The sequence below is a fragment of the Berghia stephanieae genome, chromosome 1, assembly GCF_034508935.2.
Source record: "Berghia stephanieae isolate SIO BIC M18660-M18661 chromosome 1, UCSD_Bste_1.3, whole genome shotgun sequence".
Classification (NCBI taxonomy): Eukaryota; Metazoa; Mollusca; class Gastropoda; order Nudibranchia; family Aeolidiidae; genus Berghia; species Berghia stephanieae.
In genome coordinates, this window is record NC_088360.1 from 97,338,771 (window position 1) to 97,365,695 (window position 26,925).

At 34.7% G+C, this 26,925-nt stretch overlaps 1 protein-coding gene across 2 annotated transcripts; it reads right to left on the bottom strand.

Annotated features, from left to right (window-relative positions):
• Nucleotides 1–5,569: 5,569 nt before the first annotated feature.
• On the bottom strand, nucleotides 5,570–26,925 carry LOC144962487 (uncharacterized). 2 transcript variants are annotated; one of them, XM_078895478.1, is made up of 14 exons: nucleotides 26,851–26,925; nucleotides 24,524–25,527; nucleotides 23,488–23,609; nucleotides 22,922–23,005; nucleotides 22,146–22,213; nucleotides 20,447–20,515; nucleotides 19,527–19,655; nucleotides 17,881–17,990; nucleotides 14,068–14,185; nucleotides 12,719–13,042; nucleotides 12,306–12,408; nucleotides 11,332–11,444; nucleotides 10,445–10,563; nucleotides 5,570–8,044 (listed from the first exon to the last, which is right to left on the bottom strand). In XM_078895478.1, exons 1-14 carry the CDS (start codon nucleotides 26,878–26,880, stop codon nucleotides 5,710–5,712), a joined length of 4,728 nt encoding a protein of 1,575 aa, XP_078751604.1. In that variant the 5' UTR covers nucleotides 26,881–26,925; the 3' UTR covers nucleotides 5,570–5,709. The 2 variants fall into 2 exon arrangements, with proteins under 2 accessions (XP_078751604.1, XP_078751603.1); XM_078895477.1 differs by having other exon boundaries at nucleotides 12,306–12,411; nucleotides 26,851–26,919.

The following is a 26,925-nucleotide window of genomic DNA, read 5'->3' on the forward strand; positions in this document are numbered from 1 at the left end:
AACCCGAAACGTCCACAGTATCCGTCTTCGTTTAATAAATTGGAGCTTACCTTTCAATATTTATCGTCATTGATCATATGTATTATTATAAAGGAAGGCAAATTTGCTTAATGTCAACTAATCCTCCTAGTGCGGTGGTGTTGGCCTCATCGGGATCCACTGTATGCATTTAAATGAACGTGGTTATCACAAAACCAAATCAATCCAAGGAAACTGGCTGATATTTTTTTAATTATTTTTATAGAATGATCCACACTAGGGTCTGGGCAAAACTAAGCCTATGTGAGACCTTTGACTTTATTGAAAATATAATTTTGCTCTCTTTGTCAAGTGCTCCTGATTTTTCTTTTACACACAAAATTTGATCTGCGTTACAGATTGCTCTCTCGTAGGGGAGGGGGTGTCCAAATAGCTCAATTATGCTTGGGTAGCTGGATCAGGTTAAAGGTACTTTATGAGAAACAAATGTCCTATTCAAAGGAAATCAAGCAATTCCTATTGTCCATTTAACGGTACAAAAACTGGGATAAACTCTGGTGACTGGTACCATGAATGAGCCTCATGTCTCTATAAAAAAAGGGGGGGGGGGGGGGGGGTCTAGAGGCTCAATTGTGCTTGGGTAGCTAGATCAGGCTAAAGGTACTTTATGAGAAACAAATGTGCTATCCAAAGGATATTAAGCAATTCCCATTGTCCATTTAAATTTAACGGTACACAAACTAGGATAAAGTCTGGTGCCATGAGCCTCTAAAGGACTACTTTTTTTTATGATTTAGATATTTTTCCCTCCCGCCTTACTCGTCCGGTTCATCTGCCTTTATGTTGTTTTATGTTTGTTTTAAAGGGTTTTACGGCACTTGCATCACATTAAGGTCATATCAGAACCAGTAAAAAGGAAGAAAATGGGATAGTAAAAAGTTCTAGAATGACAATTAAAGCACTTGAGAAAAGGCTAATACAAAGGGGAATTGGTTCAAATAGGAAACAGATGTAGATTCCAAAAGCACAGTCAAAGTACTTAGTTTGAGATCACCTAAAGTCTCATCCAGACACGAGCACAGGTCTCCGCCAAGAGGAATACGTCCAAATATTTACAAATCATATATATATATAACATGTAAACAAAAATAATACAGTGCATAACAGAGAGATGATTTACAAGGAAAAATATATCATCTCCCAAAATTCTAACTATATATTTGACTGTTTCCCTCTCAGCCAGGGTATCTAGCCAGCGCCAGGACAAAACCAAGTAATCTCATTCCAAGACAAAGACAGATAGCAAGTTGTAAAACAGATATAGGGGATAGAAGACACAGTAAGTACCTCCCTGCCCTCTATGGGAGGTCAGGAACCCCACCCAGCATCTGCCTTTACAGATGACACCTACTGTAAGGTTTGTTTTGCTTTTTGGTTGTTTGATTATTTTTGTTTGTTTGTTTTATTTTTTCAAAGGGGGAAGGGGGGGGGGGGGGATTGTTTGGTTGTTTTGTTGTTTTTTTTTGTGGAGTCTTTTGGGGGTTTTTAAATAATTTTTTTTCGGCTTTTTATTTTTTTTTTGGTTTGTTTGTTATTTTTATTTATTTATTATAGGGTTTTACGGCGCTCGCGACAGTTTTAGGTCTTTCCAGCGCCAGTAAAGAGAAAGAAGAGATAGTAAAAACCACTAGGTAAAGATGTACAATTAAAAGCACTTGAGAAAAGGTAAGACTGGTTCAAACATAGACCAGAAGTAGATTCCAAGAGCAAATTATCAATGTGCCAAATCTTAAACCACCTAAAAGTCGCATCCATCCAGACACAAGCATAGAACTGTATTGAGAGGAATACACTCAAATGCTTTAAAACATATTCAAAACAAAAATACAACAGTTCATAACTGAGAGATCATTTACAAGGAAATTAAATATAATCTCTCAAAATTATAGCGATCTTCAACTGTTTCCCTCTCCGGTCTGGGACAGGACAAAATTAAAATCTCATTCCAAGACAAAGACAGAGAGCAATCTGAAAATAGATATAGATAGGACAGCTCGTGACCTCACAAAACACGCCTGTAAGGGGCTATTATATTTTGTTTCAACACAGTCAACACTAGCCATTTTACATTTGAGTGCAGTGAGAGGATCTTCAATCTTCAATGCAGAGAGATGATTTACAAGGACAAAAATATCATCTCCCAAAACAATAACTATGGATTTGACAGTTTCCCTCCCAGCTAGGACTCGGGCCAGGACAAAACCAAGTAATCTCATTGCAAGACAAAGACAGAAAGCATGTTGGAAAACAGATAAAGGGAGATAGAAGACATAGCAAGTACCTCCCTGCCCACTATGGGAGGTAGGAACCCCACCCAGAAAGAGCTTTTTCCATGGACTAAATGACTAAACTTTGCATGGCCATCAGAGAAGGAACTCGAACCATTGACTAACAATACCAACAAGTCAGAAGTCGAGTGTCATAGCACCAAAAAGCTGCACGGGACCTAAAACCAGACAGTCTAACACAAACACTGATATGGAATTCTAACAAAAAAGGAGAAACTCGTTGGATTTAGAATTAAGACTGATACATAATAAGAGGCTAACACAATGATTTACAGGGGCCATATGGGTTCCCCTGATCACAGGAGGAGGTGCGCCTAACAACGAAATTGATGAACTATTCAAAGAATACCAGGTAACTGATACATGATAAATAAAGATATCAGGGTAATCTTCTACTATGATAAATAAAGATATCAGGGTAATCTTCTACTTCTACTAATGACTCCAAATGAGAACTTTTATAAATAAACAAATAAATAAATACGACCATTTATATAGCGTATTTCAACGCTCAATGTGCTTAACAATGTTTCATTTATTCCCCCAGTAGACCATATTTCCATTTCATACAGTACGGGTCACCTGTTAGGTGTGTATCTTGTACTAACAACACTCTACTCTCATCCTTTCCACAACTGCCTCTAGCCAGGTACTCATTCACATCAGAGTCGACTGAGTGCCTTACCCAAGAACTAAAAATCAGGATCAGTATTTCCCTTGATCATTGTCACTTATCTACTCACTGACCACCCTTAACATCACTTGACTTCTGTGACAAGGCGAGACACAATACCACGGGGCCACCTAGCCATACACTAACAAAAAAAAAAAAAATGAAATAACCCGAAACGAGTCTAAAATCATATGACCTCTTTTGAAGTTAATAATATTTTCCTTAGATAAGAATAACCTTCAAAGAAAGAGAAAAATAAAAAATAAAAAACGTTAAGGATTTTGCATGATATTAATATCATTTCCATGAAAAAATAAAAATGCAAATGACACACGACTTTTATATAAACCACCAAACAACACATATATAGAAATCAACAAACAACAAATTTGTTACGAATCAACACAAAAAACACCAAATAAAGTGTTTCTCTCCCTTTAATTTTTTACTATTTTTGGTCAGCATTAATCATTAAAAAATGTCTCTAAAGTAAATATATCACGTAACATCAATTGAAGGAGGTGGGTGGTGGGTTTCTCTATTTGAGAGTATGTGTTGGCTTATATAATATTTAAACCTGCAATGTGTTTGTTTGTCTCTTTTTAAGGGTTTTTTTACGGAGCTTGCGACACATTTAGCACCAGTAAAAAAATTAAGTAATTGGGATAATCAAAAAATTCAAGATTTACAATTAAAAGCAAACTAGAAAAAGTAAGACAAATGGGACTGGTCCAAATAGGGAAAAGATGTGTAATTTCCATGAGCACACCATCAGTGTAGTTAAGATTGTGATCACAATTTGAAAAAGTCCCAGCCAGATACAAGCACAGGACTCAACTAAGAGGAACGCACTCAAATGTTTACAAAACATATTCAAAACAAAAAATATTATAACTGCACATAACAGAGAGATGATTTACAAGGAAAAAAACATATCATCTTCCAAAACAATAAATATACATTTGACTGTTTATTCACTCTCAGCAAAGAACTTCCGCCAGGGCCAGGGAAGAATTAAGTGAACTCATTCCAAGACCAAGACAAAAGCAATCTGGAAAACAGATATAGGGGGATAGAAGACACAGCAAACGTCCTCCCTGCTTACCAAAGGGGGTCAAAAAATCCACCCCAGCATGTCAATGTCAAAGGAACAGAACACTACGTTTTATGTTAAGAAATCAACTGATCAATTGTCATCAAATTTCCGTCAAGAACGCAGTAGTAGCAGTCGTATGATTGGGTTGTAGTTTTATAAACTTGATTCAAAAATAACACACCATTTCACTGGAGTGATCGTTTTAATATCTCCTCCACCTTTATAAAAGCAAAACAATAATAGTAATGACAACCGACGTGCATGTGCACAAATTTGTGGGTCTGATAACTGAACGCAATAATTATACTGCCGTTGTTTTAAAAAACACAGTATATATGGAATATTAACCGAATAGCACATACTGTTTTCTTCAATAAAAAGGCAGTATAGGATTGATTCAACATTGTTGTAATGGACAGTATTTTGCGTTGGTTTGTGAGTATTTCCATTACAAATTTTAGTCCATAAAAATGTTGGGTTGTCAGACCTGCAAATAAGCACACCTTGATAACAACACAATAATATTACTATTACAACTAATACTACTACTACTACTACTACTACTACTACTACTACTACTACTACTACTACTACTACTACTACTACTACTACTACTACTAATAATAATAATAATAATGATAATAATAGTAGTAGTAGTAGTAGTAGTAGTAGTAGTAGTAGTAGTAGTAGTAGTAGTAGTAGTAGTAGTAGTAGTAGTAGTAGTAATAGTAGTAGTAGTAATAATAATAATAATGATAATAATAGTAGTAGCAGTAGTAGTAGCAGTAGTAGTAGTAGTAGTAGTAGTAGTAGTAGTAGTAGTAAGTAGTAGTAGTAGTAGTATAGTATAGTATAGTAGATGTAGAATAATAATAATAACAATAATAATAATAATAATAATAATAATAATAATATTACAATAAAAATAATAATAAGAAAGCAGTGCACTGATTGCGTATTTTTTAATTCTATATTTACAAATTTACAAGCTTGACTCGTTCTATATCTACTAATAAAAAGATCAGTATGGCAAATTATATGTATACCAATAACAACAACAAACAAAAAATTAATATGTCCATGAATTAGAAAATTCCCATTTTTCAGAAATTCTAAGCGTCCATACCACTTTGTAAATTTGAAAATATACTCATTTTCAATTTCTCAAGATGATTTTTCTTTTCCAACCTGAAGTTTTCAAGTAAGACCACATTCACCAAATTATTTCTTTATCATACAAGGCCAATATTTTGAAAATAAAAAATAAAAAAACACATGGCTTTCATTTCAACTTTGATTTGATATTCAAAGCACATTCATTACATTCCAAACACACAATGCGTTTGAGTGTTATAACAATAATTCTTCATGTTTGCTGGTTTTCAGTACATAAATAACTAGATACAACTTAGCATTTAAAAAAACACGGAATTTGATTGCACTGAACTTTTTTGCACTCAGTGATGATGATGATGATGATGATGATGATGATGATGATGATGATGATGATGATGATGATGATGATGATGAAGATGACAATTGAATCAAAAATGTTGTGATGACTGTATTGATAAAAATGAAGTTACGATGGTTGAGACAATCAACATTGCAGACTAATCTGTATCCATCGGTAAGGGAATAGTACTTAGATCTATATCTGCGCTGGGTGTTGGAGAAGATGCTGAGGTTGATGATGGGGGTGGTTGTGAGGGTAGGGGTATGTCAGCTGCACTAGGTCTTGGAGACGATGCTGACGTTGATGAAGGGGGCGGTTGTGAAGGTAGAGGGATGTCAGTTGCAATGGGTGTTACTGATGATGCTGAGGTAAATGCTGGAGGAGGTAGTGAAGGTAAGGGGATGTCGGAGACTGGGCAGGCAGATGCAGTGGTTGGGGTAGGAAGTGGGATGGAGGATATGGGAATTGTAAAGCTGGCAGAAGAGTTGAGTGATTGGGAAGGGGAGGATGGAGTAGGGATTTCACTGGATGAGGTTGTTGGGAGAGAGGATGAAACATCCATATCTGGGTTTGAGTCGAGTTGCGTTACGGTTGTGTCTGATAGTGGTTGTGGTGATGGTGGAGGTGGTGATGTTGAGGTGGCTGGTGGTGGTTGTGGTGGTGGTGGTGTAGATGATGTTAACGGAGAACCTGGTTTGCCCGATGGTGATGATGGTGTTTCAGTTTCAGTGGCTTCTGGAGCTTCTGCAGATTCTGCAATTTCTGATTTTTCATTCGTCACTGATGCTACGGATGATGAAACATCTGTCAAACTGGCTGAGCATTGTTGAGATTCACCAGTTGAAAGAGGCATGGAAGATTCTTCTTGCACAAGATCTGTTTTGACTTCAGAGTCACCAATGTCTCTCTCATCATTTTGTTCTATTATTTCACTTACGACCTGAGAATCATCTTTATCATTAATCTGATCTATAGTTTCAGTTTCATCTTTGACATCAGCACCAAAAGTTTCTTTTTCATCATTCTCCTCTACAGTTTCATCTCTTACCTCAGAATCAAAATCTTTTACTTTGTCCTCTTCTATAGTTTCATCTCTGATGTCAGAACAAGAAACAACAGGTTCTTCTTCAACAACTTTTTCATTATTATGTTCTACAAGTTGATCTTTAGTCTCTTTCACATCAGAGCCAACATCATCTTTATCATTTTTCTGATCTACAGTTACCTCTTTTACCCCTTCATTCCCATCAGATTCAAAAGCAGTCATTTCTACATCTCCGTCATCATCGTTGTCTTCCTGTGAAAAATTTGTAGCTGGTATATTATTTTCTTCTTCTCCATCAACACCAACAGCAGTAAGTGAAGGTTCTGGATCTACGTCCATACTTGGCCCTTCTATAAGTTCTAGTAGTTTATCTGCCGCAGATGCAGTCTCAGCTTCATCAACATTAGGGACTAACTTCTCTTCAATTTTCTCTACTTCCTCCCCTTCCTCCTGTAATTCTTCATCCACTCCCTCGTTTTCATTTTTTGTCTCAAGAATATCATCAAGGTCTTCTGATTCCTCTTCAACTTCTTTTACTCTGTCCTCCTCTTCTTCTTCATCTTCCTCATCATCTTGAGAATCAGATTTATCTTCAGTCTCCTCCACCTCATCCTTCAACTCTTCAGCTGCCTTTTCATCCTCCTCCTTTTCTTCCTCCTCTTCCTTTAGCTTCTTTTCTTCTTCCTCTTCATTCTTTTCAAACATAATCACCTCTGAATCATCCACACCCTCTATCACCTCATCACTACCTTTGTCGTTATCATTCCCTCCTTCCTCCTCCTCATCTTTTACATCACCACCAAAAGCCTTAATCTCAACTCCTTTTGCTTTCTTTTTATTTTTCCCCTTCTTACCCACATCTTTCTTAATGATCTCATCCTCGTCCTTTTTCTTTTCTACTTCCTCTTCCTCTCTAGCCTTTATCCTCTTACTCTGTCTCGCCCCTTGTGCTCTATCAGGCCTGGATCGAGTCGGATTCAAATTTGCCTCGGACCGCTTTCTTTTCAAGACACTTTTCTCCTTTTTGATTACTGGCGTGGTGGGGGGTGTGGCCACAGGAATAGGCTCGGAGGGAGGAGGAGAAGAAAGACGAGGAGGAGGAGGAGGAGGAGACATTTCTGGTACGGGCTCTTCATTGCCTGTTTCTTTTCTCCAATTTGTGTTACGTCCAGCCAGTCTCATGAGATACTCAGTGGTCAGCTCAGTCTCAGACAGCGGCTTGGTGTCGATTATTTCTTTGCTCCACTTCAAAGATTTTCCTCCTCCACCACCAACACTTCCACCACCTCCTCCTCCACCACCAACACTTCCACCTCCTCCTCCACCTCCTCCACCACCAACATTTCCACCACCTCCTCCATCCTTAATGCTGTCTTGAGAGTCTTGGTTTTCATCTTTTATCACATTGTGGCTATTTATCTCTTCTTTTCCTTCCCCCTCGGGAGTTCTGTTGAAAAAGAGAGAGAAGAATTTATTTTTGAAAGCATGAGGAGCATTGCAATACTGCTGGTGCTAGAATTATCTTGGTCTTTCATGAGATAGACCTAAAGAAAACTTTCCCATCAGGATGAATGAAAAGAGCTCTATTTTCATTTATTTAATGTCATGTTCACTAAATAACAGTGGCTCCAAGAAAAAAAAAAACAATTTATTTCCAAAGAATCAAAGATACTTTTACTATTCTGAAGTAAGGCTCAGTATTAGGCTTTATAACAACAAGCAATAATCATTTTATATAATTATTTCGCATTTTTACTTTCAAAAATGTAAATATTAATTAATTTATTTATTTGTTTTGCAATCTTTTCAATTTTCAATTTATAGTGACAGTTTTAACTATTTTACAGTGTTGAAATTATGGTTATGGAGCTGCTCCTTTTTTATATATACATCCTATTTCCATTGTATTTTTATCTTATTGTGTAAATTATAACACGTCTGTACAAAAAATTTCCTTTTTGGGATGCAATAAAGTATTATTATTATTATTATTTTTATTATTATTATAAAATTTAGAATTCCTAGACATGTGATGCTTGTCTAAAACACATTGATCCACGTATAAAGATTCCAACAAGAAGACATTTTAATTGAGTAGATTTTTGTACTAACCATTACAATTTGATCAACCTACTGTACTATTTTTTTTTAACTGTTGTTGTTTACCAGCAACCCTGCACCACTTAAAATCTGAAGAGTACTATTTTGTAAAAGTTGATATGAAAGGAGCCTTGCAAAAATGTTTAATTTTCTATGTTTGTGATTGCCAAGGCATGGCTAATATTTTGTTTTTGGTGAGTTGGAAATACAACCAGCTGCTAATCATAAATTTCAAAAATCTCTGCCAATTGTAAAGAAAATAATGAAATTCTTTTTTTTTTAAATTTGAAAGTAAAACTGTGAACGAATACAATTTCAAAATCAAATAAATGAAACAAAAACCTTAGTAAAATGTCCATGAACTGCACCTGAGAGAAATATTAAATCATATTTTTAAAAATTCTATAAAATCAGCCTCATTCTGGTTTCCATGTTAATTTTTGTTAAGAATCTTCAGGTCAAATATGGATAATTGAGTCTGATTACCACTTTCTATTTCATCTATTTTTCTCTGTTTTGTAGAGTGCGATGGCTTTGAATTTTAAAAGTTTTATGATTGATCAGGTCTTTGCTATATCATCCTGTGACCCAAGAATGTTGCCAGCAGAGATGAACGTGGACATAAGTTCACTAAGTCTACATGGTTAAAAAAATTATATTTCTCTTCTTCAGGGCCCTCTGTTTTGTTTGAAATTAAATACTCTCTCATTTGACTTATAGCATTAGAACATGATTAACGTAAATGGATGACTTTACAATGGAAACCAAATCTTAAATCTTTATTTTTTTTTTTTAAAGTTGTTATTTAATTGTGACCCAATGTATCGATATGGTATATTATGTAAGGATGAACAGGACCTGGAGAAGTGAGTTTAGAATTAGGATTATTAGAAATACAAACTTTGAGTCTTTTGCAATGTAAAGAATTGCATCCATTTTTCTCCAAATCGAATATAAATTAAACCCAAATTTTTATATTTGTGGCTATAAATTTAATGACAGGTCAAAATAAGTCAGTTTTAGTTGAATTATTGAACTATAAACCATAAAGCCAATTCTATCACAACTCAGAACTAGTATGTAAATAGAGTGGATGAAATTGAATTGAGGTACAGTTAGGACTATCCTTGCTCACAAGATCTTAACCTCAAACAGAAATTTCCAATTTCTTAACAAATTTAATTTTTTCAATTCTCGTCCACATCACATTTTTCAATGAAGACGTCAAAATTAATGATAAATTAATCCAAATGTAACACTACAGCTTGTGCGGCTATGTGTTCAAGTGGTATGACACTCGCTTTCGGATAGGAAGGTCCTGAATTCGAACCTCGCTCGGCGCATAGTTGAGTCCTTGGAAAAGGCTCTTTACTCGCATTCTCTCACTGTACTCAGGTGTAAAATGAGTACCTGGCCGTTAACAGCATTGTCTCTGTCCGGGAAAAAGTGTAATATCGCTTTTAAGCCGTCATGTCTCGTTCTAACCCTTGTAAAGCGCTTTGAGCACATTTAGTGGATATTGCGCTATATAAAAGCTCAAAAAAGCTAAAAAAAAACTACAGACCGTTTTACTCTAATGTATAATCAAATAAATAAACACACTGACAGTCCAAAATAAAACGATATAATAAATAGCCTACATACAATTGTTTTAATACAAATGTCCATTACGACTTTCCTTTTCCCCTTGGCCTGAATAATTATCACTATAAAACAAAATTGAAAACAGAATGACATATCAACTTACTCGTCCGTTTTTCTGTCCTGACAACTACGACACTCCCAATGACCTGTGGGAAGTGCATCTAGTCCAATACAAAAGGTGTGGTAGCCTCTGTCACATCTGTCACAAAACATCATCTTGTCCTAGGGAAATGAATAATAATAATAATAATAATAATAATAATAATAATAATAATAATAATAATAATAATAATAATAATAATAATAATAATAGAATTAGAAATATATAGATAACATCTTTACCAAAACAATGTATTATTATTCACTAAATTGAAAAGTAGGAACTGTTTAGTTTGATTTAAAGAATATACAATCACTACGTGAGCACTTTAACAGTGCATCCACAAACATCATCTTACGAAGAACAAAGGTAATGTCATTCTATTTTATTTGTATTTATTACAACAAACATACTTTGCAATCTTGTTTTGTAATGTAATAATAAATGTATACAGCGAGCAGAATCCACAAAATGTTCTGACACACTAAACATACAAAGACAGTAGGTAACACTAAACACAAGTAATATTACTAGTCAAAAGCTCACCTAAAAAAGAATGCTTTCAAAAGTTTCCTAAAATTACTTAGAAAAGTTTCCTAAAATCACTTAGCAAACAATGATGAGTCATTTCAACTCCTCATATCTGAAATTGTTTCACAAACTGTCAGAAATACCACCTGTGTACACTTTTTAAAATCCTGATTATCTTTTTAATGTCTAAATGAATAACTCTCCAGAATGTTTATTACACGGTAGTCTAAATTGCAAGCATGAATTAATGTTCCTGTAAGGGGCTCTGGGCTTACTGTAAAATGGGGTAAAGTACTTTATAAGCACTATTTATATACTATTATTAATAATTAATAATACATCATAATGTAACCAGTTACCTCGTCGTACGGATCCATACATTGTACACAAGTCTTACACTCCATACACTGCCATGGGTAGGTTTTGATGACAGCCACCAAGTCCTCTGTTAGGTCTAGGCAACTCATATGACCTAACAGGAAAGAAAAGACAATTTGTAAGAATCATTGAAATTATATAGAAAAAACAAACAGTATGGCAATCAAATGTGTTGTTTTAAAAATCTCTTTTACTATTGTATTATCATATCTTAAGGCAAGGTCATGATCACAATTTACTTTTAAATATAGGACAGAATTGTAATAAACTTAACATAGGCCAAACAAAAGAAATCAATCCCTGTCTTTGTCGAGAAAAGACAAGCAAAAGAAAACCAATCCCCCCAACACACCAGCCTGCCTCGACTTGGATTCAAACCTCAGTCCTCCACAGGATGTCTGAGATTCGCTTCCCCAGTCAACTATTTGGGGTGATTTCTTTATTGTATTTTTCTCTCTGATTTGTCTGGTACTGTTTCATACAAACTTTCCATATCTTTTATCATACAGCAGGACTGCTCCTTAATTTGTCATTTTGATATTTTCATCAAGTCTTAGTAACAATAATTTTTTTTTTTAAACTACCCTAATTTTAAATTTACTGCAGCTGTATTACCAGTGCCGCTGATGTTGCAGTGGATTCCAAAAAAAAAGGGTTTAAAAAAATATTCAAAAGATTCTCACAGATTTTTGCGAGTCTATTGTGGTATTGTTTGGTAACAAACATAAATTCTATATTTTTCTAAAATCCCTGAATTCAGGGTTCCAATCTTAATCAACCACTAAAAAAATGTAAATTATAATTAATCCAGGCAAACTGATTTTTTTGGGATTGAGTTTTTTTCTTGTATTTTTCTCTGTGCTTGGTCTGGCTCTATTCCATACACACTTCTTCAGATCTTTATGAGTGAAAATCAAAACAAAATTGTAAGTTGAAAAAAACCCCAAAAACTTACCAATTTTGTGACATTGAGCACATCGGATGAGTCTATCTTTCATTCTGTCTTCTTTTGAAGATCGTTGTTTACAGATGCGACACTTTTCTAACCCATGAATTTGCTGCTGAGTAGGTAAAGACAAGTTATTAATTCATTACTTACAGGTCAACATGTGACCCACCATCTCATTCTGGTGTTATGTCAGAGTGATGTTGGTATCAAAAAAGTAAACTCAACATAAAAATTATTTTTAAAAAGAATTTTAGTTTTTAGCAATTTATGGAAGCATACTTATATCACTCATTGCATTTTAACCCCAAGTTTAAGATTTTTTAAGGCACAGTAAATCTAAGATTAAAAAACTGATATTAATATAAATAATTTTTACAAAGAAACCTTAACAATAACAACCATAACAACACAAAGCCTACCTTGGGCGGTGTGTTTTTCTCTCCATCTCCAATGCTTTCATCATCATTGTCCTCTTTCTTTCTTGCCCCAACAAACCGCTTCCCTTTATCAGGAGTCACAGACAACTTGCTGTTCCCTTTGGTCAACTTTTTCGCACTGACCAGTTTCCCCCTCTTGTCAAATTTGAAAGTGGCATCTGTCTGGTCTGGCTCCACCGTAATGCTGGACACTTCCGCCAACTCTTGGTCATTGCAGTTGATATTCTCCTTGTCTTTGTCTTCCTCCTGACCCTCTGGTTCTAAACTAACAACTTCTTTATCATCTTCATCAGGAATCTCAACAACCTGTAAATGAAATAAAGTTACAATTATCTTTTAAGAGTTTGAGAATATCTAAATTGACTAGTTGAAGTATCTGACTATATTCACATTGTTTTTCATTTACAAATTATTTCTGGTTCTTCAGTAATCCTCCTCAACCTCTTCCTACGCCTCATCAGAATGATAATAATATCACCATCACAATCTTCACCTCCACTACCACAACCATCAAAGCAATCATCATTGTCGTCATCATCATCATCATAATCGTTTGGTGTACTCATTAGAAAACATTAACTAGGGAGTAAAATGTAATTTTCTTCAAATTCTTCTAATCTTCTTTTCTAAGAATTCTAATTTTAGGTGAAGGGTAAAACCAGAGATTGGCATGTAAACATGGCAAACAATGTTTTTTCATTTCATTAAGTTTACATAGTCGAACCTGACTCCACTATACTTACTACTCTTATTTTTAATACAGATTGCATCAGAAACAGACCTGCCAACCCTTCACATCCCAAAAGTGGAATCAGAAAGTCAGAAAATAGGAATTTGAGACAAAAAATAGGAATTTGTCACCAATGGATAATTCCCAATCAAAATGACCACAAGCTTTGCCACCAAACACATAAAGACAGTGTTCCGACAAAGCTGGCAAATTGCATATCAATTATTGTGTTAGGTAATGGAATTGTGAAGGGGAGGAGTGCTATTCATTTTCCTACTTAGCTCCCTTTTGGCAATCACTTTTTAAAATCACGAACTTTTGATAAAGAGATTGCATAACGGGAAAAAAAAAAACAAAGAAAAAAAAATAAAACAAATAAGACCTTCAAAGCCACAGGGTGCATGGAATAGAAGTTACATCCCAGTTTCTGTTATATTTGATAGACAGTAACAGCTGCTTGCTACCCCATGGATAAGATGCCAGTCTATTGTAAAGTACTCTCCACTAGATTCTGCCGAGAGGGTGGGGAAGGTTCAGTAAGACTTCTAACTCTACACACTTTCGAAAACAGACAGTGAATATAAGACTAATTAATACTCACAGGGGTGTCAACTGGTTTCATCAGACTTGCTGGGGGTTTGAGCAAATATTTGACTCTAACTGGGGGATCGGTCAGAACTGTTTTTATAGGGAAGTTACCCAGCTCATCTGGCTGGTAGCTGAAATGAAAAGCCATTGGATAGGATTTAAAATTTGCATTGGCAAAGAATGACATATAGAAAGCTGGACAATATAATTGAAGTTACCCAACTCATCTGGCTGGTAACTGAAATGAAAAGCCATTGGATAGGATTTAAAATTTGCATTGGCAAAGAATGACATATAGAAAGCTGGACAATATAATTGAAGTTACCCAACTCATCTGGCTGGTAACTGAAATGAAAAGTCATTGGATAGGATTTAAAATTTGCATTGGCAAAGAATGACATATAGAAAGCTGAACAATATAATTTATCTGCAACAGATAAATCACTCATAGTGGCCAACTTTTCAAAGAGCTGAAACGGGACACCCTAACACACAATAACATCATGACCCAGAACAGCAGTATGTTTGGACTATTATATAACTGGACACCCTAGCACACAATACCATCCTGACCCAGAACATCAGTATGTTTGGACTATTATATAACTAGACATCCTAGCACACAATACCATCCTGACCCAGAACAGCAGTATGTTTGGACTATTATATAACTGGACACTCTAGCACACAATACCATCCTGACCCAGAACAGCAGTATGTTTGGACTATTATAATTATATAACTGGACACCCTAACACACAATACCATCCTGACCCAGAACAGCAGTATGTTTGGACTATTATATAACTGGACACCCTAGCACACAATACCATCCTGACCCAGAACATCAGTATGTTTGGACTATTATATAACTGGACACCCTAGCACACAATACCATCCTGACCCAGAACAGCAGTATGTTTGGACTATTATAATTATATAACTGGACACCCTAACACACAATACCATCCTGACCCAGAACAGCAGTATGTTTGGACTATTATATAACTGGACACCCTAGCACACAATACCATCCTGACCCAGAACAGCAGTATGTTTGGACTATTATATAACTGGACACCCTAGCACACAATACCATCCTGACCCAGAACAGCAGTATGTTAGGACTATTATATAACTGGACACCCTAGCACACAATACCATCATGACCCAGAACAGCAGTCTGTTTGGACTATTCTATTATATAACATAACTTAGATTTAGAGCTCTTTCGGTTCCTTGTTTTAATTTGCTAGTCAATAAAGCATAATCCTGAGACATGCAAGGGTCATTTCTATCCATAAAAACAGGCCAATTTTATTTTTTTAAATTATTATCTTAAAAAATTTTCTCTGGATTGCCAAATTGGGACAGTCCCGATTTTATCAGGGCAGTTGGCACATAAGCTTATGGTTAACTGGATTCTGTGATAAACTCAGATTACAATACAATTTTTTTTTAATGGGAGCGATCTATATTCATGTTTTCGTCCAACCAAGTCATCAATCACATGATTAGTTGCTGTCCAGCTATTGGATATTTCTTCAGAAATGTAAACACACTGCTTTGTTTATGAAAGTTGTAAACATACCCATGTGTCAAGATGAACAAAATGACCAATCGTGATGTTAGATATTTCAAAAACTGTGAACACTTTTCACTATGTGGGTCACTTTGAGCACATATTCCAATGTGACCAATAACCTTGAGCACATGGAAATGAGTAATATAGATCATGCACATTGACAAAAGTTACACATCACTATTAGTCATTTCAATACATGACATATTCCAAAGATTTACTTTCAATGCTGCCAACCCTGGCCCATGCAAATGTGTACAATGGAGAGCCAAAATGAGTAAGATTTTGAAAAAATGCGTACAATTCAGAAAAAATCGATAATTAGCACTAAATCTGATAATGGGCAATTAGACTATACTAGCAATGATATAATCAAAATTTGAAAGAATGAATAAGCTTACATTTTATAGATGATAAATAGTATCAACTTCCAGATCCATATATAATTCTGATGGGTCAAGAAACGTTTAGTGTTTAAGGACACCAAAAAAGTGTATGAATGCTAAAAATGCTTAAATAATAGAAATTTAATTACACGTACAATCTTCAGAAAAATGCGTACAATGAATGAAAATGCGTAAAAATACGCATTTTTTACGTAAGGTTGGCACCACTCTACTTTACTGCGAATGAAGATGCCATGAGTGCAAGTAGGTAAAATAAGCATGAAATCCATTTCCATGAAATTCAAAAAGCCTGAAACTTATTCTGCCATATTTTTGAAAAAGCCTAAACTCATGCCCCACACCCCAAAATTGTTATAAGGTATACCATGAGATAGGGTGCAGTGTATTTTCAGTAACGATTATTCATATTTATTTTATTAAAGTTTTTCTAAGCCTACCGAAATATAACTGGAATAATGTGAATAATCGTTACTGTGACAGTATTACAAGAATTAAATGTTATTTAAGTAAATCCAGCTCATCCATCGTTTTATAGTTTCAGGTTTGTTTTGTCCGATTATTTTCCTTTTTTTTACTACTTTAAAAAAGTTTATCTTATTTTTCTATTAAAAAACCAGACAGAGGATCTGGATATTGGTAAAAATTCAGAAAAAAATTAAAATTCAGATAAAAATGTGATGGGATACAAAGAGAAGAAACTATAATGGTGCTTAATCGTTTCAAGCAAAGCAATTGAATATAACATTAGACCAAAAATTATTGCCATTGACATCCTATCAATATTCTCAATCAACATATTATTGTTACAACTACAAGTATTACTCAGTATTAATGATAATTTGGGACTTTTGAAACTGAGAATTAATCATAGTTTTTAAGGCATAAACCCAATTTTGTTACTGGGGACCCAAAGCTTCCTGGAAAAAATTCCAGACCTTTTCCAGAACCTATAAAGATTGTTTTTCCCAAACCCGTATTGATACATAATTCATAATCGACATGCACAGGGCAATAACTTTGACTCCATAACTTACAGGATTAATTTCGATAAGCCATACCCAAATTCCTAAAACTAGGAAATAGTGTATTGAATTTTTTTTTTTAAAGTTTAAATTATGTCAGATAAAACAATTTCCTAAGTACAAAGTCATCAACACAAAATAATGCAGCCTTGATCATATCATCCCCGAAAATGTACTAATTCCCCAACATAATTCCGAACCCTAGCCCAACCCAACATTTATTTAGAAACACACAGTTAGCTTATAATTCATGTCTAGCTTCACTAATTACAAGTGAATGAATTAAACTACAGGTTTTATGGGAGAGAAACTCTCTTATCTAAAGTCTTCTCTAGGTTCTGAAAAAGGGTTAAAATTAAAAAACAAAAATAATAGTATTCCACTGGTGTGCCGCCTGGAAAGTTGAGGTAGGTGAAAATCCAAATTTCCTGACCCTAGAAGGTCTATTAAAATTCCTGACCTTTTCCAAATTTCCTTAAGCTATAGACAGAATGAAGATGCCGTCACTCAGGCCTTTGTTATTGTTTTTTGCAATCCACGTTTATGAGAAATTCTCACTTAACTGTATTATCCAGACTATAAAAGTTCATGGTTTTATTTCTGGATGGCAATGTTGTGGGCATCTTAGCCAAGCGCATACTTTCTATAGGGAACCCTGTTGAACTTTTTGGGTAAGCTCTAATAATATGCATATAGTCTCCACTGCCACTATGAACCAATGGTTTAATTTTTTTTTTTAATTTTTAAAAAAAGAAACACATCTAATCAACATTAAGCAATGAAAATCTAGCCCCATTTAAAAATCACAAACTTACTGTCTGAATTTGTCCTGATACTGTCCTGTGATGAGAGCTACAGGATAGGATCCAATTTTGGTTTTCTCAGGTGGCAAGGAGCGAAATCTCTTCTTGGTGTGGTGGATTGTCTGGTAGAGTGAAAAATAAATAGATTAATCATTTGGCATAAAAGTTGACCTGCCCAAACCAACAGACAAAAAAATCTGTATATTTTGTGAACTATTTTGTGCGGCTAAGTGGTCTTGTGGTATGATACTCGCATTCAGATCAGAAGGTCCTGGGGGTTCGAGCCTCACTCGGCGCATAATTGAGTCCTTGGAAAAGGCTCTTTATTCACATTCTCTCACCATACTCAGGTGTAAAATAAGTACCTGGCCGCTCACAGCGTTGTCTCTGTCGGAAAGAAATTGTAATATCGCCTAACAGGCGTCATGTATCGTGTATATGTTACATGTCTGGGACCATTTGTAAAGTGCTTTGAGCATGTTTAGTGGATATTGCGCTATATAAAAGCTTAAGTTTGTTTTTTTTAATTTTTTTTAATTCCAAATTTCATGACAATAATCTGTTACAGCCCAAAATGCATTATGTCTACACTTATTTGCATGAATAATCACTTTTACCTTCTCCTTACCAACTGTAGGAAAATCGTCACATTTGTTATAATACAAACATTTTTCTAGATTTGTTAAATAAATCACAAAATTTGAAAACAAATCTTAGTTATATTTACAAATACTTAATGCTATTTTGTAATGCTCGTTTTGCTTAACAAAATGGTATTGTGTATTGCAAGTACTTATTGGTTTTAAATTGTGAGTTCATTTTGTGCGTTGGGTTAGTATGACATTTCAGTAAAAAATCTTGAAAATAGTCGGTAAGGAGAAAGTTAAAATGCTTTACAGCTGATGTAATGTTTGGAACAGTTTGGCTCCATATCCATGTGTGAGAAATTTTCAAAAAAATATTTTTATCACTTTTCATCTCAAATTTTGTTGAAAATCCCTAAATAGAGTAAGAAAAAAAAATCTGAATTTGGCTAAAACTGAGCACAAAAAAATTATTTTTAAAAATCTGATAACATGTTTCAGAGCTTGTCGTCATAAAGGGCTCCATTCATAATATCCTCATCACATCACATGTGTGCGATGACTCAATCCTGTTATCAAACATGTTATCGTTAGTGTCTAATTGTTTTATTCAGTAGGCAATAAAATTACTAGTTCTTATTGAATTAATATAACAAGAATTTTCAAAGTATATTCTTATCCATTGACATTATCAAGTGAAAGGAAATAAAATTTGAACCAAGAAAAAAAAAGCAAAGTGGGAAAAAAAACACCATATAGACAGTAAAAATATTTACACTTTCTTCACCTTTGTGCATTTACACTTATTTTTTAACTCACCGAAATTCTGGATGTTTTTTCAACCTCGCCCCTTTCGGGTAAATCCGTCTGTCTTACTCAAATTCGTGTATCAAACCTGAATTCTCTTAACTTTCCAATGATGTATGTATTATGCCAATGTGACCAACAAGTATTAAGTTAATGAATGGCCAGATTAAATTAACGCTCAGTATAGAAATGTAAACAAATAGAAGCACTAGGTTGCTTACTCAAGCTTTTCAGCACAATTCTTCATTTTAGTTGCCAAGTACTTACATATGTCTGGAGATCAAAGTAAGCCTGTCTCTCCTCTCTTTTCTCCCGCATCAGACTGGCATTGAACTCAGCGGCCCATCTGGCAGCTTTTTTACTGTAAGCCTCCATTTTGGACTTGTCGAGTTTAGCCTGTAAAAAAAAAAAGAGAGAAAGAATAATTTGGATTTCAAAAGGTACATACCAATGCATGAATTCAAGATCTTTTCATCTTATTGACAGTGTGGTAGTCAGATATTTTCTTGCTATTGATTCAATAGTTCAATAGTTATCTGCCATAAGTAGCAGATAATAATAAATAAATGAAGTTTGGATGGCGCCTTACTCCCACTTCAGGAGCTTTACATTCATAAAATTAATAAATTATATTTTTTTAAAAAGTAGTCCTTCAGAGCCATTAGGCCCATGGAGCCGGAGTTTATCCCGGTTTCTATAGCGTGAAACTGGCAAGCAATAGCAATTGCTTGCCATCCTTTGGATAGGACGCTAGTCTATCGCAAAGTACTTTCCACCAAATCTAACAGATTCAGCTACCCATTCACTGCTGAATGGACAGGAGGGTCAGAAAAAGTCTCGACTGCACCCAGGATTGATCTTGGTTCCTTTTCGTGTGAAGCAAGTGCTCTACCAACTGAGCTATCGGGGACCCCCAAATAAATAAATAAAATGAAAAATAAAAATATAGCAATTTCAATTACTTACCTAGCAAATAGACAACATACTATACACACATGTTATGTAAAATTTCATTTACAAAATAGAATCACGAGACAAAAAGGTGAGTTTTCAATTTGGATTCTGGGGTAGAGCGTTCCAAAATGGGGTGCCAAAAATCCAAATGATTGTTCACCAATTTTGCGAGATGTTTCAGATTTAGATAAGATTTTTCTATTGCTATTAGATGCAGTCATAAACATTCTTACCACTCCATATTCCTTGTGCTTCTCCCTCATTACTCTTTTTTGTTTCTCTTGAAGGACTGTTAGATATTCCTGAGATGTAAATGGTGAAAAAAAAAAAGTTGTGAAGATGATACTGAACAAATATATAAATAAATGTATTTAAGTGGTTGATAAAAATAGAAAAGAGAAAAAAATTATATCTGTGACAAAGATAGTTTAGTAATCCCATATCGTAACCCAAAAAATCATATTACAGATCAAGGATATATACAAAACAAAATTTCCTCCTTCAGACAGTGAATGTCAAAATGTGTCTAAGATTTTTAAAAGTCTAAGAAATAACATTTATATTGGTGCTGGAGAAAGAAAATAGATTAAAAATAGGAAAACATTTTCTCGATGTCTCTTATTATTAGTAACCAACAGCATCAATCTAATATATGTTGGGATGAACTTCAGAAAATTTGATAAAGACAATTTGTTTTACAGTGGAATCCGCCTAAAGTCAACACTCTTAAAGTCAACCTCTGCTTAAAATAAACACCTCTTGTTGGTCCTAATTTTTCTGTTCTTATCTAAGTGTGTTCCATTTATAATGGATATTGGGGCACTGTGAGGGGTTTATAGCAGCACACTATTAAAATTGATTGCCCTTCTCATATGGTCAATAACTGCAATATGTGATGTGATGCAAGACGTGGTGTACTGTTTTTCTCATTTATTTGGATTTCTTCATGCATGATTATATTATGATATTGTTGCTAACCTAATTAATTCTCTTTCAGCCATCATTTAGAACTGGGGTCAAGATGGGCAAGGGCTTTGGCTTTGTTATTGAGGTCGACTTCTGTTCTCTCTTTTGTGTAGTGTCTGTCGTTTTACTTTTGCATCAGCAATTATACACCCCATTTACATTGCAAGCACTGTTAAACTCTTAAAATCAAACAAGCACACAAACACACTACCTGACCCAAAGCTGTTAGTATCATTGTCAATTCTTATTTACTTTTTATATCTAACTGATTGAATTCGAATTGCTTGTACAAATTACAGTATTGAGTAGTCTTGATATCACATTAATGTTTTGTGCTGAGCGTTGAATGGGTATGATCTTCAAATGGTACATAATTGAATTTGGAAATCTATATATGTTGGTACCAGTAAATGAGTGTGTACTTTTGAGCATTGTAAATAAAACAACAAATTGTCTTTATGAACAATAGAGATCATATCATTATTATTATTATTATTATTATTATTATTATTATTATTATTATTATTATTATTATTATTATTATTATTATCATCATCATCATAATCATAAAGTCAACTAATATTTCTGGTCCTAGGGGGTTAGCTTTAACAGGATTCCACTGTATCTAAAATATTATAAGTTATCTTAAAATTCAATTTGAGGCAACTGGTCACATTTGAAAATGTTCCTATTCTTCTTTTCATCTTCGGTTTTATACAATCCATACAAAGATAATGTAGTAAAGAGTTTAAATATATGATAAATTTATTTTGCAGCAGAGATATTTTTCTTATCTATTTTTAAGAAAGCATATCCTTATTATAAAAGAATTACATTGCTATGATTGGGAATATTTTCTTTTGTTCAAAAACAAAGGGTAACGTCTTAGAGGCAACAGGAAATTAAGTATTTTCAGCCATGTAATTCTATAGTTAGAAAGACCCATAATCTACTTCATACAATCACCTGATATCTGTCATTGTAATCTTTCATCATCAAATCGTAAACCTCTTCGCTACGCAAAGCTGTCAGACCTGAAACAGGTAATGAATAATTTGTTACACGCTGTTCTATCAAGCATTCATGGTAAATGAATAATTTTTAAAGAAATGAATTATTTATTCACTCTTATAAGTAACATTTGAATACTATTTTTAAAAATTTAAGAGTGAAAGAACACACATCAGAGGTGTAAATCAATATTCAAGTAATTCTCACATTTTTATTGTCAAATGATATTAATGTAACCATGTCACTGTGATATAATTATAGGACGGTACTAAACACAAGTAGGCTGTCTTGTAATGTTTCAGAACTCATAGGTTCATTTTCTCTTATGTTTTAAGTTAGTTTAAACTTTTTTCAAATGCAGTATGGATCATGTCCCTTTTTAAAACTGAGCATTTATATCTAGTGAAATGTCCACTAAATGCTTTACAAGGGGTTCATAGCCAACAGCAACACTTTAATGTAGGATGAAACAAAATGCGTTAGGCGATATTACAGTTTTTTTTTCCACAGAGACCACGCTGTTAATTGTTAACGCCAAGGCACTCATTTCACAACTGAGTACAGTGAGAGAAAGTGAGTCAAGAGACTCTTCAAAGGACTCAACTATGCACCACTCAGTGTTACTCAAACCCTGGACCTTCCAATCCAAAGGCAAGTGTCATGCCACAAGACCACATGGCCTTAATGACAAACAATGAAATAGTACTTTCACCATATATATATGAATATACCTAGATCTGACTGTGTCTCTGAAACAACACCTTTCTCTCTCAAAAAATCTTTCTCCTCCTTGTCACACACACGTCTGTAAAGATCTGGAATGTAAACAGAGAATTATACTTAACAAAATGAAATAATAAATATTTGTCTTAAAAACTTACCAATCATTCAGAAAGTTGAAATTTTTTCAAAACCTGCAAAAGAATTTTAATCGTGCAATTTTCTTTAGGTGATTTTAAATCATTCATTAACCTCCATTATCACACATCTCATCTCATCACAAAGACCTCATAAGCAAAACAGACTAGAGATGTTTCTCAAGCTTCTCGGGTTGTATTGAATAGCTTGGGGCATCACCCAGTGCACTATTACTGTAGCTAAAACTGTTTTTTCTCAAGATAAACCCTAAAATAACATCTCCCCTGAGGATGAATTGAAGATGGCATCCTAAAATTGTGTACAGTGGAGGATTGTCGTTGATGGCCTATACCCTGGAGTAGTAAAAGGAGTAAATTAGGAAATGAGGACAAATAAAGGGAATTTAATTTATTCTACTGTATCTAAAGACTGCAATTACCTGGATATTTCCTCTTGAATGACTTGACTTTGAGGAATTCACTGATGTGCTCCTGTAACATGTGCCACTCCCCACCATCTTGAGGCCACTGGTATTCAAACAAATTTTCTGCTGTGAAGTGTCTGAACATTGGTGGATGTAGAGAGAATTCAATATATATAGGAGACAAACTAATTTATTTGTTTTTTACTATTACATGCAATGATTAAATGTAACCAACTGATATGATAGAATGATACAGTTTTGAGAAAGTCATTGGTTTTAGACTCGTATATATCGCAAATGAAATATATGATGAAAAGTGTAAAACAAAATACATTTTTTAACAAATATATAAAGTAATACTCGATTTATCAAAATCTTTTATAACCACTTAGTCATTTTAACAAATATGTCAAAGGACAAAATGATTAAGTAATGTTCATATATACCGTTAACCTTTATATCAATTATGACATAAAGATACGAACTATTTTTATTTTTATATTCCATAATGCACCACGTGCAACCAGCTGATAAAAAGCTCTATCTTTCATTCATTTCATGCAGGCTTTGAAACTTTTTAAACACTTAGAATATATAATGATGATAAAATAATAAAAATAAAATTCCCTTTATTCATCCCATAGGTGAAATGTCTCTAGGGTCTATTCCAAGGGAAGACTGGAATAACCTAGGTGTCAGCTGCAGTGCAGCACCACAAATTGAGCTAGGGCGACGTAACTTGCTCAAGGCCACACAGCACAGCAGCGGGTGATCGAGTCGGTAAATTTCCGGTATGAAGCAAAGACTGTACCCCCGAGCCATGTGCCCCTTACATTACTCTATTCTTTTTTTGTTTTCAGATCAAAACTTCTTCAGAAGATCAACCTTTTTTCATGTAGCCATCAGGCAATTGAGAATTGCCATTTAAATTATGAATACCATATAAGGCTACCTTTAGAAACCTCTGATCATCACTGCATACCCTATAAAAGTATGAGGATATCAATCATAACCTCTAATCATCAAAACCTCAAAAGTCCTGTCAACTTACTTGGTCTCTCCAATGACATCTCCTAGGCCCTCTCGATAACCTTTCATCCTCTTTGAAGGTGTCGGCCCTTCTGTCACTGAGTCCGATGCCACAGAATCTTTTGTATTGTCATGGTCTACACTGATTGTATTCCTCAAACGAATATCCTCTGTATCTGTTGTAGCGGATAATTTAGTCTCTGAATCTACTGAGTCCTTAGTGTCGTCTAAATGGAACAGCTTTTTTGGTGGCAGTGGAGTTATCATTGATGAAGTCATACTCATACTGGTTTCAGACGGAGTTTGATCTAATCCCATTCGTGTTTCTTCATCAATGTTGTACACACTCTCTGGTAAATGAATCGTACTGGCCCTTTTTATCTCCAGTTCCACCTCTGAGTCACACCGACTATTTGTTTCAGTCGATTCTTTCTCTCCAAAGTGTTGTGGTTGTTGAAGCTTGTGAGAGGCAAATGACTCAGACGTATCCATATTTTCCTCTTCTTCCACATCATTCATTTTATTATTGCCCTGATCATCCACATCTCCCGTGAGAAGAGCCCTTTCTGATTCCTCATCAATATTTTCCCCCTGCTTGTCACTCTCGTCCAAACCTAAGAGTTCAGCTTCCTCTCTATCTGCCATTTTGTTATTGTCATCTTTTGTTGTACCTGTTACCATGGACAACAAACTGGCTTCTTCACAACCTTTCTTCTTTTCAAATTCGACATTAATTTTTTCTTTATCTTGTTCTGTATTTTTTTCATTACATTCTCCAGTGTTTTCTTCATTTCCCTTTGCCTCTACAACTTCACACAGCTGTCCTTCATCAGTCAATGCATCGCCTGATTTTGCCCCGTCATCTACTTCCATGGAAATGTCTTTGTCTCCTGTTGGATCTTCACTTCCTTTGACCTCATTTATTTTCTCTGCTGCATCAATAACAGTTGATGACATTTCTGGTTCCTGAGGATTGTCAGTGATCTCACTAGTTCCCTCTTCTGAGATTGGAGCTATTGGTGCATCCTGGATTTCAAAATAAAAATAGCATGATAGGTTAGAAATGAAATCAAATCAACGAGCAAGTTTTTCTTTTAATGCTCTATACAGGGTTCCTCCACCAATTCCATTGTGGAATTCAAGGAGTTTTCAAGGAGTTTCATGTCTGAGAATAAGAAAATTGATTATTGGCAGACAATAGAATATGGAAAGTTTCGCAATGCACATAGTAAAGTTAATAAAATATCAATAAAAACATAAAATTAACTGACAATAAATCAGTCGATAGGTAGTAGGTTACTCATGGCTGAATGGCTAAGTCGTCTGCCTTAGAAGGATTGTCGGAATCGACGCTTTTTGTTCAAATCCTGGTTCTGCAACTTCTTTTGTTTTTTTTTCTTCTTTCTACAAAGCTTTGCAAATGATAAATCAATATCCCCAAAATTGTCGTCAAAATCAACAAATTATAGAAACAAAAGATGATCAATAATGTTAACAGGTAGATAGGGAGTGAAAATTTTAATGGTTGGTGGACTATGAACAGATTTGATGATTAACACGTTTCTTGCTGGTTGAAAAATAATCGTTTTTCTTTTGGAAACCGCTATTTTCACCGTACGGTAAAAATAGTCTGACACTGACACACTATTTTCACCGTAAGGTGATAATGGTGTGGAAGGCTATTCACTGTACGTGATAAAAGTGTGGGAGACGATTGTAATGTCTTGGTGGACGATTTTCACCGTACGGTGAAAATAGTCAGTCTATTTTCTTTATTGGCAGATATGTCTCAGTCTCAGTCACAGTCACTCAGTCTGAGAATAATACAGCCTAATAAAAACCCTCTCCTTTTTGCACTCTTACTCAACTCTTCGTTGGAGAGAGGGATAAAGAAAGAGAGAGAGAGAGAGAGAGTGAGAGAGAGTCGAGTAGGGAGTAGGGTAGAGTCTAAGTCTAAGTCTAGAGTCTAAATTCTAAACAAATCGTCAGCCGCAACAACAAGTGACAATCTGTACTGAGTGTGAGTGTACACAGCACAGTACTTTGTGTCTGCTGTTGGTCTGTCTGACTGTCTATACTGCCCAATTACAGTGTGTCAGTCAGTGTGTAAGTGTGTAAGTAAGTCTAAGTGTTGTTTAAGTTTAAGGTGTATCGTATCTAAAAAAGTGTATGCTGCTGCTTCCAAAATCTCCCCTTTAAAAAGTCAAGTAAAATAAGAAACGAAACTTAAGGAGATAGAGGTGAAATAGAAATCAGCAATTGAAGATGCCATGATCTTTTTTATAGAAATCAATAAGTTTAAAATCTTTCAAAGTCGGTACATATTTGGATTTTCCCTATTTTTCTTACCCCAATTCTTTGTTCACAGGGGGACGCCATTTTCGGCTTTTATGTCTCTTTGAGTCGCTTTCTATTCTCTCTCCC